General features: G+C 43.5%; 1 protein-coding gene across 9 annotated transcripts in view; it reads right to left on the bottom strand.

Moving 5' to 3' along the window:
• Window positions 1-2243: 2243 nt before the first annotated feature.
• Window positions 2244-14786, bottom strand: part of LOC102994005 (copine-1) — a 36973-nt gene continuing 24430 nt past the window's right edge. For all 9 annotated transcript variants that reach the window (XM_055090924.1, XM_007101713.3, XM_007101714.3 and 6 more), the window contains 15 exons: window positions 9728-9856; window positions 9450-9629; window positions 9222-9296; window positions 9052-9123; window positions 8833-8913; window positions 8574-8663; window positions 8370-8456; window positions 8151-8237; window positions 7998-8057; window positions 7785-7918; window positions 7625-7679; window positions 7079-7130; window positions 3172-3305; window positions 2783-3019; window positions 2244-2577 (listed from right to left, as the gene is read on the bottom strand). In XM_055090924.1, coding sequence (XP_054946899.1) covers window positions 2437-2577; window positions 2783-3019; window positions 3172-3305; window positions 7079-7130; window positions 7625-7679; window positions 7785-7918; window positions 7998-8057; window positions 8151-8237; window positions 8370-8456; window positions 8574-8663; window positions 8833-8913; window positions 9052-9123; window positions 9222-9296; window positions 9450-9629; window positions 9728-9856 — 1614 coding nt within the window. In that variant the 3' untranslated portion in view covers window positions 2244-2436. The remainder of the gene's footprint in view (window positions 2578-2782; window positions 3020-3171; window positions 3306-7078; window positions 7131-7624; window positions 7680-7784; window positions 7919-7997; window positions 8058-8150; window positions 8238-8369; window positions 8457-8573; window positions 8664-8832; window positions 8914-9051; window positions 9124-9221; window positions 9297-9449; window positions 9630-9727; window positions 9857-14786) is intronic.

The raw sequence follows: 14786 nt of genomic DNA, 5'->3' as shown, positions 1-14786 counted from the left end.
TTGACTGTTAGGATCCTTTGTAGTGTGTTCATGTTTTGGAAGAATATATAGACTATTAACAGTGGTTACACCTCTAGAAAGTGGAATGCATGAGTATGTGGGGGGAGTAGAACATGCATCCATCTGTTTAAATTTTGGGGTTATTACTCTTAAAGCCTAAGGTTTTCTAACTAATGAACTAATACAGCTTTTCTAGAGGGCAACTTCATAGTAAGTACCAAAAGCCTTAAATTTTTTAATACTTTTTAATCACTGCAATTCCACTTCTAAGCATGGATCCAAAGGATACCTAGATATAATCTAAGTTAATACTTTAAGGATGTCCATCATACTGTTGTTTATGAAGGAAAAAACTGGAAGTAGTATCTAAGAAGTACACTACAAAAATAATATGGAGACAATAGAAATGGTAATATAAGGGAATGTTTAATGTCCTGAAAAGTAAATAATGATATATGGATAATTTCTTAAAAAGCAAGCTAGGTTGGTAAGAGTTACATAGACCAAAAGATACTATAACTGAAAAGACAATAGCCTTGGAGGAAATATTTTCAACATGTATTAATAACTGAATAACTGTAACAGAATAAGGGCTATAAGGACAACAACAACAATCTATAAAAAGGCTGTTCAGAAGAAATACAATCGACAAATAAACATATAAAATGATACCTAGCCTTCATAAATAAATTCAAACTAAAAATGAGATTTTTTTTGCCTGTCAAGATTAACAAATTGGGTAAAAAATTGTTATGAAAGGCAATTTACAATATCTATTAAAATGTTAAATATTCCTTTTTTTTTTTTTTTTCCAAAAATTTTATTTATTTTTGGCTGTGTTGGGTCTTCATTGCTGCGCGCGGGCTTTCTCTAGTTGCAGTGAGCGGGGGCTACTCTTTGTCACGGTGCGCGGGCTTCCCACTGCAGTGACTTCTCTTGCGGCATGTGGGATCTTCCCAGACCAGGGCTAGAACCCGTGCCCCCTGCATTGGCAGGAGGATTCTTAACCACTGCGCCACCAGGGAAGCCCTATTCCTATCTTTTGATTGAGCATTTTCACTTGTAGGAATAAATCCTTCAGAAACATTCCTGTAAATGCACAGATAAATGTAGAAGGATATGCCTTACAGCACTGTTTGTTATAACAGAAGAAAACTAGAAGGGATCCAAATCTTCATAAATTAGGGATTGGCTAAATAAGCTATAGTACACTCATACACAGAGTAATACATAAGCATTAGAAAAAATGAGGTCAGCAATAAGTTCTAATGGATAAAATACCCAAAACATAATAAAAACAAAGTGCAAGCAGTATAGTATCTATTTAGGGAAAAATCTGTCAGACCTAGAAAATACACCCTGCTCCATAATCTATTTTATACAATATTTATATTTGAAATAATTTTGTGCTAACTAGCACACATTTAAAAAACATTTAAAGCATACTAAAATAGTAAGTATGGTATGATCCCAATTTTGTAAAACAAAAAACATGTATCACTCAAAATATGCATAAAGTATTAAAAAATATGCACCAAATATTTTATTGGGACATGGGAGTTTGGGTGATATTTATTTTTTCCTATAATGAATATACATATTTATTTTCTAGTAAGAAAAAAAATTAGCTATTAAAAAATTCAGGCTTGGGGGCTTCCCTGGTGGCGCAGTGGTTGAGAGTCAGCCTGCCGATGCGGGGGACGTGGGTTCGTGCCCCAGTCCGGGAGGATCCCACATGCCGCGGAGCGCTGGGCCCGTGAGCCATGGCCGCTGGGCCTGCACGTCCGGAGCCTGTGCTCTGCAACGGGAGGGGCCCCAACAGTGAGAGGTCCGAGTACCGCAAAAAAAAAAAAAAAAAAAAAAAAAAAAAAAATTCAGGCTTATAGCCTATTTTTAGGACTAGAACCACCACTGCTCCATCCCTCCAGGAAGTCTAGCATAGCCCCTGCTCCATCTTAAAACTCTCCCCTAGCACTTTCCACCTTGTCTGTGTTCACAGCTCAGCTCTGCTCTGAGGCAGGGCAGGCTAGGTGTTTGGCTTACATTCAATCTTTGCATTTTCAAAAACAGAGTCAGTGTCTCTAGATATGTGGCCAGGAATACCCAATTTCTTTGAGTGGGGCTATTATATAAGATGAATCCTTCACTCAACAATCCCTAAGGTCAACAAATAAGCTCAGAGAGAAGTAAACATGGCTAATAGCAGATTCCCACCCAGAAACACAGAGTGGTAGAAAAGTGTGGTCTTCATTGATCTTTATTGAATGAGAGGCTCCAGGGACAAGCAGGTGAGATCAAGAGTGGCTATAGCAAGTATAAAAGTAAGCATAAAGTATAAAACATAAAATGCTAGCACTAGGGAATGTGTGTTCAGGGTTGGGGGACCTTACGAACACAGGACTGAGGACTGGCCACAGTCTACCCTTCCAAGGGAATCTAGGCCTGAGGGACCTGTGTAGGGCCCTTGGCTGCAGGTGGAAGTGGTTTGAATGGGGCCCAACCTTGGGCCTTGAAGTAGGAGACCAGTTGCGTGGGTACTTCTGCAAGTACAGTCTGCGCCAGTGCCTCTCGAGGGGCCTGCCAAGGAGAAGAGGGGCAAGTTCAGTGATGACCCATGACAGCTTCCCCAGGTCTACATTTCATACCCCAGAAAGGATACAAAATCCAACACCCAACCCTGCCCCAGGCTCAGATGAAAGGGTAAGTATCCCCACTCACATCAGAGAGAGGTGGAAGGCTAAACTCCCAGATCTATTCTGTCCCCGAGCTTGTCCCTACTCACATTCTGGAAGCGGCGGTAGGGCACAAACTGCACTATGTCACGAGCAGCTGCCTCCCCAGAGCGTGTACGCAGTGGTCCACCATCAGCGTCCAGCTGCTCCATGGCCTCGAAGTCAGCACCACCCACACCCACGATGATCACTGACATGGGCAGGTAGGAGGCACGAACCACAGCCTCACGTGTGGCCTCCACATCTGTCACAGCACCATCGGTCAGCAGCAACAGCACGAAGTATTGCTAAGGGCAAGTCCGTTCATATACTGAGGCAGACCCTCTAAACATCCCAGCCACATATTCCCACACTGACAAGAAGTCTCCTGTTACATAGCCCTCAAAGGAGCCCCTGACCAAGTCCCCCCTCCCCACCCACTACCTCCCATGACCCTCACCGAGGCCGTCCTCTGATGTGCAGCCTGGGCTGCAAACCTAGCCACATGGTTGATGATGGGTGCAAAGTTGGTGGGGCCATAGAGCCGAACTTGGGGCAGGGCCTGGCGGTAAGCATCCACAATGCCCTGGATGCCTAGAGAAGAAAGGCAAAGAATACCATAAAATACTGGGCCTCTCAGCGTTCAGCGAGTCCTGACATCACTCTATACTGGCCAAGGAGATTTAGGAACCTGGGTGCATTTCATTCAGTCACCCCTGTAGCCCACAGTTCTTAACCCTCTCCTACAGATGAGAAAATTAAGGCCAAAGAGAGGAAAGGCACATGCCCTAAATCACAGCTTGAATTAAAACCCAGATTAGGGGGAATCCCCTGAACAAATCTAGGCATGCTGAGAGCATCAGATTATAACCCACTTAATAAAATAATGAATTATCACCCATTTAATAACATAAGAATACACAGAGATATTAAATAATGGGAGAGAAGGAAAAGTTCTTCCTTAATAAATGTAGAAGGAGAAATTATAAAATCATTTGACAATCAGAGATAATTGATTCAGGTAAGGATCATCAACGGATTCTAAAACTAGAGGGTAAAAATTGATGAGTGACTGGATATTTATACAGCCTCAAAATATCCTCCCAAAGGATACTTATTAATTATTAATTAAAAGGAAAAAAACAGACCCACACACCTATGGTCAATTACCTTTGCTAAAGGAGGCAAGAATATACAATGGAGAAAAGACAATCTCTTCAGTAAGTGCTGTTGGGAAAGCTGGACGGCCACGTGCAAACCAATGAAGTTAGAACACTCCCTCACACCGTACACAAAAATAAACTCAAAATGGCTTAAAGACTTAAATATAAGACAGGACACCATAAAACTCCTAAAAGAGAACATAGGCAAAACATTCTCTGACATAAATTGTACCAATGTTTTCTTAGGTCAGTCTCCCAAGGAAATAGAAATAAAAGCAAAAATAAACAAATGAGACCTAACCAAACTTACAAGCTTCTGTACAGCAAAGGAAACCATAAACAAAACGAAAAGACAACCTACAGACTGTGAGAAAATATTTGGAAATGATGCGTTTGACAAGGGATTAATCTCTAAAATATACAAACAGCTCATACAACTCAATAACAAAAAAAAACAACCCAATCGAAAAATGGGCAAAAGACCTAAACAGACACTTCTTTAAAGAAGACATACAGGGACTTCCCTGGTGGCACAGTGGTTAAGAATCCGCCTACCAATGCAGGGGACACGGGTTTGAGCCCTGGTCTGGGAAGATCCCACATGCCATGAAGCAACTAAGCCCATGCACAACTACTGAGCCTGTGCTCTAGAGCCCACGAGCCACAACTACTGAAGCCTGCACGCCTAGAGCCCGTGCTCCACAACAAGAGAAGCCACCACAATGAGAAGCCCGTGTACCACAACGAAGAGTAGCCCCTGCTTGCCACAACTGGAGAAAGCCCACATGTAGCAATGAAGACCCAATGCAGCCAAAAATAAAAATAAATAGATACATTTATTAAAAAAAAAAAAAAGAAGACATACAGATGGCCAATAGGCACATGAAAAGATACTCAACATTGCTAATTATTAGAGAAATGCACGGAATTCCCTGGTGGTCCAGTGTTTAGGACTCTGTGCTTCCTCTGCAGGGGCTATGGGTTTGATCCCTGGTCAGGGAACTAAGATCCCGCATGCCACGCAGCATGGCCAAAAAATAAAAATTAAAAAATTAAAAATGATTAAAAATTAGAATTTAAAAAAAGACGTGATACATACACACACACACACGCGCGCACACAGTGGAATACTACTCAGCCATAAAAAGGAGTGAAATATTGCCATTTGCAGCAACATGGATGGACCTAGAGATGATCACACTAAGTCAGTCAGAAAGAGAAAGACAAATACCATATGATACCACTCACATGTGGAATCTAAAATATGATACAGGGACTTCCCTGGTGGCACAGTGGTTAAGACTCTGAGCTCCCAATGCAGGGGGCCCGGGTTCAATCCCTGGTCAGGGAACTAGATCCCACATGCATGCCGCAACTAAGAGTTCGCATGCCACAACTAAGGAGCCTAGTGGCCGCAATTAAGGAGCCCACGAGCTGCAACTAAGGAGCCCACCTGCCACAACTAAGACCCAGCGCAACCAAATAAATAAATAAAAAGTGAAATATTTTTAAATATGATACAAATGAACTTGTGTACAAAACAGAAACAGACTCACAGACATAGAAAACTAATTTATGGTTAACAAAGGGGAAAGGGGATAGGGGAGGGATCAATCAGGAGTTTGGAATTAGCAGATAGAAATTACTATACATAAAATAGATAAACAAGGAGGTCCTACTGTGTAACACAGGGAACTATATTCAATATCCTGTAATAAACCATAATGGAAAAGAATATGAGAAAGGTATGTGTATGTGTGTGTGTGTATGTATAAACTGAATTTATATATATATATATATATATATATATATATAAACTGAATCACTTTGCTGTACACCGGAAACTAATACAACATTGTAAGTCAACTACACTTCATAAAAATAATTTTTTAAAATTACATATAAAGAAAAAAACAGTACTTGTATAGTAGAGAAACCTGGTAGCCTCTACCTTAACCAAGTGATCAAAGTTAATATGACTGGTAAGAGGATAAATGAACATCGTGTGCCTCCTGAACACACAGCATGGCTTCTGTGGTATTCCCGCCAAAAATGCATAATTTGAATCTAATTATGAGGAAATATCAGGTAAACCCAAACTGAAGGACATTCTACAAATGATCTGGCCTTTAATCTTAAAAAATGTCAATATTATGAAAGACATGAAGAACTCTGGAATATAACTGAATGAAATGTGTGATCCAAGATTTTCTTTTGCTATAAAAGAGAAGACAACTGGAAAATTTTGAATAAATTTTATAGATTGGGTAATAGTATTGTATTGATGTTAATTTCCTGATTTTGAGAATTGCACTGTGGTTATATAAGAGAATGTTTGATTTTAGGGAATACTGAAGTATTCAGGGATAAAGGGCCATGCGGATGATGATGAGTGCAAAGTTGATGGGGCCATGGAGGCAGACTTGGGGCAGGGATTATTCACCACAGTTCTCAAACATTTCTGGAAAAAAAATGTATATATAGAGAGAGAAAGAGGAGGAAGAGAGAAAATCTGAGTGAGAGAGAGAATGACACAGCAAATGTGGTAAAATGTCCATGTCTGAGGAATCTGGATGAAGGTAAACAACAGCCCCTGTGACCCAGGCCCTGACCCCTGATCCCCAGTGACCTGAATCCCTGTTAACTATTCTTGCAACTTTTCTCTAAGTCTGAACCCATGTCAAAAATAAAAACCCAGGTCAGATCAGGTCAGGTCAAGTTTTCCCACTTCAGCTTGTTGCTCTTGTGTGGGTGCTAGGGAAACACTGGGTTTGGCCCTCTCTAGACAAAAGAGTGTGGGGCAAAAAGTACCCTGAATAGAGCTGCAGAGAAGCACCAAGGCTTCCAGTGATGCCCTGTGAGCTTCTAGGCAAAGATAATAATGATAATATAACAGCTATCATAGTTTAGAGAACACTTAGTATGTACCAGGCTTACTGCTTCAAACTTTATATGCATCTTCTTAAATATTCAATATCCTATAATATTTAGTCTTATTATGAAGCCAAAGCACACAGAAGCTAAGCAACTGGCCCCAAGTCATATGATTAGCAAGTGGCAGGATGAAGATTTGACTCCAGAGGCCTAGCTCTAAAATCCACTCCTCTGGCCAATGGAGTCAGGTGTCTATCTCCCCACACCCATTCTCCCTTGCCTCTCTAGATATGGACAGATATACCTTACGCTGGAGGATCGGGGACTTACCTGCACAGTAGGGGTTATTAGGGTTGAAGTTCAAAGCAAATTCATGGGAGACCTGAGGGCAAGAAAAAAACGAGGTTCTTTCCCCATGACCACTTTTTTTTTTTTAAACATCTTTATTGGAGTATAATTGCTTTACAATGGTGTTAGTTTCTGCTTTACAACAAAGTGAATCAGTTATACATATACATATGTTCCCATATCTCTTCCCTCTTGCGTCTCCCTCCCTCCCACCCTCCCTATCCCACCCCTCTAGGTGGTCACAAAGCACCGAACTGATCTCCCTGTGCCATGCGGCTGCTTCCCACTAGCTATCCACCCTATGTTTCCCATGACCACTTTTGTGCTAAGAAAAAGGGCATTATGGTATGTACCAAGCAACATACAGGAAGTATTTAGTCCTGAGCATTTGTTATATACATGCCTGTAAGGATACATCCCTGCAACTCCTCATAAAGCTGGGTGCCAAGCAGCAAGTTTACCACATCCCCCAAAATCAGGATCCTGAAACTAAAAAACAGGAGTAGGGCAGGGGAAGAAAACACTCACCTGCCAGTCAGGGGGTACCTGGGCCCCAAATCCAAATGCTGGGAACAGCTTGTCCCTATGGGAAGACAGTGAATAGGGGAAGAAGCAGTGAGAGGACCATGAGCCCAGAGGCTAAAGCATCTGCAGGGAGTGGGGATGGGCAAGAGACAAAGTTACTTACGAATCATAGTCCTGAACCACGCTGCCCACACTCCACAGTGCTGTCAGGTACTCATTGACCCCTGTTGGGCTCAGGTAGTGCAGGGAATCAGGTGAGGAAGGGTCTCCATTGGAGCCCGTGAAGTCCACGCCCACCTGAGAGGAGGGGAGGAGGGGAACTGAAGGCCATCTTGCGCCCCGGATCTGTTCTCTTGCCCCTGATGCAGCAACTTACAGTGAAATTGATTTGACAGCCTCCCATCACATAGTCCAAGAATGAATATTCTGTTTCTACCTGTAGATGAAACCAGGGTCATAGCTGGAGTGAAGGAGTTGGGGTCATGTAGCTTAGAAGTCAGAGACTGGGTCACATGGGCTATTGTCTCACCTGACAAATCTTGACACAGATAGTTCCAGAGTTCTTGTAGCTTTTCTTTTTCTGCTGTTTCTCAAGGTGGATGCATTCAAACTCAGCCTGGTAAGGAAAGAAAAATTAAGAGTAGGAAACTTCTAGGGCATTAGCCAGGATTGGAGCTGCCCTGCCCTCCCTCTCTTCCTGGAGCTGCAGCCCCCAGGCCCACCTCAATACCCCTGAGCCAGCACTCACTGGGACTGCTTGCAGCTGGGCCAAGCTGGTGTGGAAGGTACCAATGAGGTCATGTGAACCATCACTGTCATAATCTGAGCATCGCACCTAGGAGGGAGGGTGTGTATGTGTATATAAAGACCAGGAGGCAGGTGGCAGGTGAGAATAAATCCCTCCCCAGGCTCTCTGCCCCTGCTCAGTCCACTCAGGAGGCAAGCTCCTCACCTGGATGGGTGTGCTGGGGTCTCCCCCACAGAAATGTTGAAGGGGAACAGAGAAGCGCTTCCAAGTAGGGTTCAGGTTGTTCTTGATGACCTGAAGGTGGAGGGCAAGGCCTCTAGTGAGCTCTGCGTTGGCATGTGGGGAGCTGCCATTCTTCCTACCCATATGCAGACTCTTTAGCCCTGTGCTCCAAACCCTGGTAATCACAAGCCCCAGGAGATTCTCTCCTACCCCATCATACCCAATCCCAGGGGTCTCACACCTCAGATCTGTATGCCAAGTGCCATTTCCCATCACCCTGATGGAAAAACTCCAAGAACGGATCCGATTTTCCCAGGAAGTCCTGTCAATATCACAGAGACCGCAGTTAAGACTCAGGCACCTGACAACCACTATGAAAGACCTTCCCACCGTTCCCCCTTCAACACACCATCCCTGCCTGCTTAATTCTTGAACTCCCAAGGCCTCCTTCCACACACACCTTCTTATCTAGGTTTCTGGCCTCCACCTCCATGGTCACTACACGACTATCCTTCAGCTCCTGAGCTGAGACCTAGGTAGGGGAAGAAGCAGGAGACTGTATCATCTCATGAATTCCTCATGGATATAAGTACACAACCACCCACAAACCCCAGCAGAGTTCCTCCTTACCGTGATGGTCCCTCGCCCAGCAGGTTTTCCAGGCTTCAGCATCAAGGGTAGAGTTAGTAACCGACTGGACACAATCTGGGGCAGAGCAGGGGTGGGTGGGGTACCAAGGACTCAGACAAGGCTAGGTCCTGTTTGACCCCAACCTCCAAGTTCCAAGCAGTCTGGTTTATCTGACAGCACTCTTACTTAACCTGTGTCTGAAGGATTCTAATCCCTGGCTCTGCATACCTGTCCTAGGGAACACTCAGCCCCTCCTAGGAAGTCATCATCCCCCAGCTCAGGTGTCTTGTTGTCTATGTCATAGATGCCAAATCGGAGCTTTTGGACTGTTTCAAAGTGGTACTCAAGCTGCAGAGTCTTGGAGAACTCAGGGCTCGAGCAGTTCCGTACTCGCTCAGTCCGGCCAAGCTGTGGGCAGAAGCCAATAAGCATCACAGTCATGCACCTTCCAACCCAAAACAGTCCTAGCCTCCCTCCACAACTTTATCCCCCATAGTCCTTCTCACCTCAGCCCATTTGCCCCCTCCCACATCCTGTAAAAGGACGCAGAGTGGGTCAGACTTGGAGCTGATGTCCTTGTCAATGAGGTGGTCACATGAAATGGACAGCTGAACCAAGGTCACGCAGTGGGCCATCTGGGGGGAAAAAGACCTGAATCAAGCACCTTCCTCACCCTTCCCTGACTGTAGGTCCCAACTTGTAAAGTCAGCTGGCTTCAACCAGGCAGGGCTGAGCCTGTGTCTACCCCCATGACACCCAAGGAAGAGAAGGCCCTATAGCTTCCATACTCCTCCAATCCCCCTGGGTAAGCTCAATGGGATGGGAGATGGTGGTTACAACCAACCCTGGTCCAAGAATTTGACGGGAAGATGCGAAAAAGTGCACTGGCTTCCATCAACAACTTTGACCCCAAACTAGTCCTCAGCCCAAAATTGGTCCCAATCCTAATAATGCTCCCCAGACCCAGACTCCAACCCTGATCTTCTCACAGTCCTGAGTCTCACTCTGATGCCTTTACTGGCCCCAGACCAGACCCTAATCCAAGTTCCAAGCCCAATATTGCCCCCAATACAGCCATGATCCAGATTCTGCTCCCCAAAATCTCTTCCTCCAATGATTTCCCACTAACCCTGGGACCTTACATCTTGAGGCAGAGTTATGATCCCCACACTGATTCTCCTAGCCTATAATCAGCCGTTCAGGTCCACCTCCTCACTATTTGCACTACCTAGTCCAAGCCATCATCATCTCTCACCAGGCTTATCCTATGCCATCCTCACCTCTACTCCCTCATCCTCACACCAACAGGCTACTCTCAATACAGCAACCAGGGTGATCCTGGTAAAACATAGGTCATGTCATACCTCTACCCAAACCCAATAATGATTTCCCATTGCTTAGAAAAAATCCAAACTCTGCACTGGCCTACAAGGTTTTGAAAGCTCTAGATCTCTCTAACTTGATCTCCTAACACCTTCTTGCTCACTCCATTCTGGCAACACAGGTCTGCTTGTCTATCCTCAAATATGCTTGTTTCTAACTCAATGCCTAGAATTTTCTTCCCTCATATAACCCACACGGCTTGCTGCTCCCTCACATTCTCTCTAGGTCTCTATTCAAAATCATCTTCTTAGGCTTCCCTGGTGGCACAGTGGTTAAGAATCTGCCTGCCAATGCAGGGGACACAGGTTCGAGCCCTGGTCCGGGAATATCCCACATACCGCGGAGCAACTAAGCCCGTGCGCCACAACTACTGGGCCTGCACTCTAGAGCCTGCGAGCCACAATTACTGAAGCCTGTGCGCCTAGAGCCTGTGCCCTGAAACAAGAGAAGCCACTGCAGTGAGAAGCCCAAGCACCGCAACAAAGAGCAGCCCCCGCTCGTCGCAAAAGCCCATGCGCAGCACCCAATGCAGCTCCCCCGCCCCCCAAAAAAATCATCTTCTCCAGTTTGAAGGAAAAGGTTCTCCTTTTCTGGCCACTCTAAAATTTCAACCCTACTACCACTACTACCTACTACCACATCACATACCCATTTCCTGTTTTTTCTCTTTAGCATTTATCACTGTCTAATATACTATATATATTTATGTAATTTGTCTTCCCCACTAGAATGTAACCTCCATGAGGGAAGGGATATGTCTGTTCTATTCACTGCTCTGTCTCAAGCACCTAATAAATATTTGCTGCATGAAATCCAAAAGGCCATCTCCAGCCTCTGCTCCCAGCTTAGCCATCTCCAAACTGACTGGCAATCAAACAGCACCAAGCTTCTCCAATTCATCCATTCCCTGTGCTAGAAACACTATCTTCTTGCATGGATCACCATGACTCCCATATAAACCCTGCCTCCTAAGTCACCAAAACAGTTATCCTCAGACTCCTCACTAACCCTATGTCCCCGCTGACCGATACGCCTGCAGACCATCTGTACCAAGAGTGCAGATGAGGTCAGATCTCTCACCCAGCTTCACTCAGCATTCCAGGTTTCCCAGCACTATACCCTAGGACGCCTCCAGCCTCAACCTCCCCTAAACTGACCTTCAGTCAATCCCTCTCCCAACCCAGCCCCAGTTAGTGCTATTCCCATCTTAGTGCCTCATGGTCTCTGTCTTGAATGCTGTTATCAACCAAAATTGGAATGATTCTTAGAGTTCAACTTGCTTCACATACTGTCCCCTCCATAGCACCTCAGTCTCTGCTTGAATGCATCCAATGATGGAAAACCCACCACTCTTATAATCCAATCATCAGAAAGTCCTGCTCCATAAAGTCCTACCCAAACTAACCCAAGTCTGTTGAATTCTCACTTCTACACATTATTCCTATTGCTTCCCATCTAAAATTCCACAAGAAAGCCTTATTCCATCTCCCTCTGAGAACCATCTGATACCTGGAAGCAGTGAGCCGCAAGCTAAAATCTGGAAAAAGAGCCCCAGTTCTTTTGAATATTGCCACCAGAATGTGGCTTTTAGACTTCTGACCAGCCTGATCACTGCTTTGGAGGTTCCCCAAGGACAGATCCAGAGCACAATACATACTCCTGAGGGCACAGAACCACAACTTCCCCCGTCATAATCTGACTCCATGCTTCTCACCTCACACATTCTCTCAGGCAGTGTTTGCATAGTACAGAGACAAATAAAGAAGAATGATCATTTCACCATTGCTCAGAACAGTAAAAAACCTGAGACCACTTAAAAGTCTATCAATTAGGTGGTGACTAAGTAAACTATGGTACTTAGTCAATGGAATGCCAAGTAGCGGGTAAATAAACAATTAAGGCAGAAGTATATTGGTATCATATGAAAAAATAAAGTTGCAAAAAAATGGTAGGAAGAGTATAACCCCATTTTAAACTTCAACTGTATGTGTATATACAATAAATACATATACAAAATAAATACACACAAAAAATGGAAGACACACCAAATAAATGCAACTTTTAGGTACACCTCAGAGGAATGGAATAAAGGTGAGAATTTTACACTCTTATACACTTCTGTATTGTTTCAATATTTTATACTGTTTGTTTTGTATTTTTTAAAGGGACTCATTAGCTTTTTGCCCTAATCCACACCTCATGTCCTCATGACAATTCATTCTAACCCCAAAGCCTCTATACCTTCACTTCAACAACTTCTACCTAACTTCAGGCCCCATTGTTTCTTGCCTCCTCCCTGGTCTTTCATCCTTACCAGTGCCTTACCCAGTCATCCCTGACGCCAGCTTCCAGAAAATCTCTTAACTAGAAGCCCTGTATAGCTGCTCATGACCCTTAGGTTCAAAGCCTAACTCCCTACCATGGCCACCTTGTGGCACAACTCCAGAGGGCCCATCTATACAGAACTAAGTAATTGTCTAATACGATGACCCTGCATCTGTAATTCAACCTTCAAAGCCCTTCTTAGACTGTTCTACCTCCTGCGGTTCCACTGTCCACCCAACTACTCATCCAAAGCTATTTCTCGTTTCTCAAAGGATTTATCTCTCCTCTGGATGACTGCAGTGGTTTCTTCACCAGTTTTTCTGTATGTGTGTGTGTGCACGTGCACATGCATGCGCGCAGACACACACACACACACACACACACACACACACACACACACACCAGCGTTTATTAGCCAAACAGAAACCAGCTCATGCCGCTTCTCTGCTTAAAACTCTGGAATGGCTTCCCAAAACACTCAAAATAAAATCCAAAGTTCTTACCATGGTCTACAAAGCCCTGCAAGACCTGACCCTCACCTAACTAATCATCTAGTCATGCAAGTATGTTCCAGCCAGGTTTCACTTCTGATGCACATACACTCAACATCAATCTCATTCCCTATCTCAGGGGCTCTGCACTGTCTTCCCCCACATACACTCCAGAAAACAAATAAGCTGTATTAGAGTAGGAACTATGTCTGGTTCGCCTACCTCTACATGTACAATACCTACAACAGTACCTATCCTATAGTAGGTACTCAGTAAATATTTAGTGACTTAACGGTGAAACCACTACAACAGAATTTTTACTTTTGTCTGTCTACCCTCATAATCTTGACTCCTTGGAACTAGGGCTAGGTACTGTTTCTGTATCCCTAATACTAGTGCTTAGGTGGTACTCATAACCATTTACTGAATAAATGGTAAATGTGCTTCTGCTCAACTCAAACCTTCATGCCTTTTCCATTTGAACTAATGTCCAGCAGTAATGCAGAAGTTGTACTCTTCTACAACTAAGCTTTAAAATTTAAATGCAGGACTCGTAGAAGTCAATGCCAAATGATAGTCAATTAAAAAATGGGCAAAAAAATTGATCTGATACTTCATAAAGGAAAACATATGAATTGGAAATAATCAAAGGAAGTGATCAATAGCACTAGTTATCAACGAAATACAAATTAAAACCACAATGAGATACTACTACATACCCATCAAAATGGCTAAAAGTAAAAAACTGACAACACCAAATGTTAGCAAGGATGTGGAATTCTCATACGTTGTTAGTGCAGGCACTAAACGTACCATTTTGACGGTCTGGCAGCTTATTAGAAAACCAAACGTATATCTAGCCCGAGAGCAATTACACTCTAGATTTTTATCCAAAATAAATAAAAACATTATGTTCACAAAAAGATGTGTACATGAATGTTCATGGCAGCTTTATTTATAATAGCCAAAAATATGAAACAGCCCAGTTGTCCATCAATATGAGAATGGATGAACAAACCATAATATGTTTGTATATGTAACAGAAAACTACTCAGCAAAAGAAACAAACTATTAATATCTGCAACATGGATGAACCTGAAGCATAAAATGCATAGTTACACTTTATAAAGTTTTATGACAGGCAAAACTAATCTATGGTGAAAAAATTCAGAATAGTGGTTGTTCTTCCCCTGTTCCCCAGGGGAGGGGGAGGTATTAACTGCGAAGAGGCAGAAGAGAACCTAGGGAGAATGTGAAAGTCCTTTACCTAGGTAGGAATGTGAGTCACAGGTGAATTTGTCATTTTCATCCAATGGTACACTTAAGGTATATACATCCTACTGCATGTAAATTTTATCAACCCCTG

Source organism: Physeter macrocephalus, chromosome 14 (assembly GCF_002837175.3).
Source record: "Physeter macrocephalus isolate SW-GA chromosome 14, ASM283717v5, whole genome shotgun sequence".
NCBI classification, from domain to species: Eukaryota; Metazoa; Chordata; class Mammalia; order Artiodactyla; family Physeteridae; genus Physeter; species Physeter macrocephalus.
This window is presented reverse-complemented; position numbering and strand designations above follow the sequence as displayed.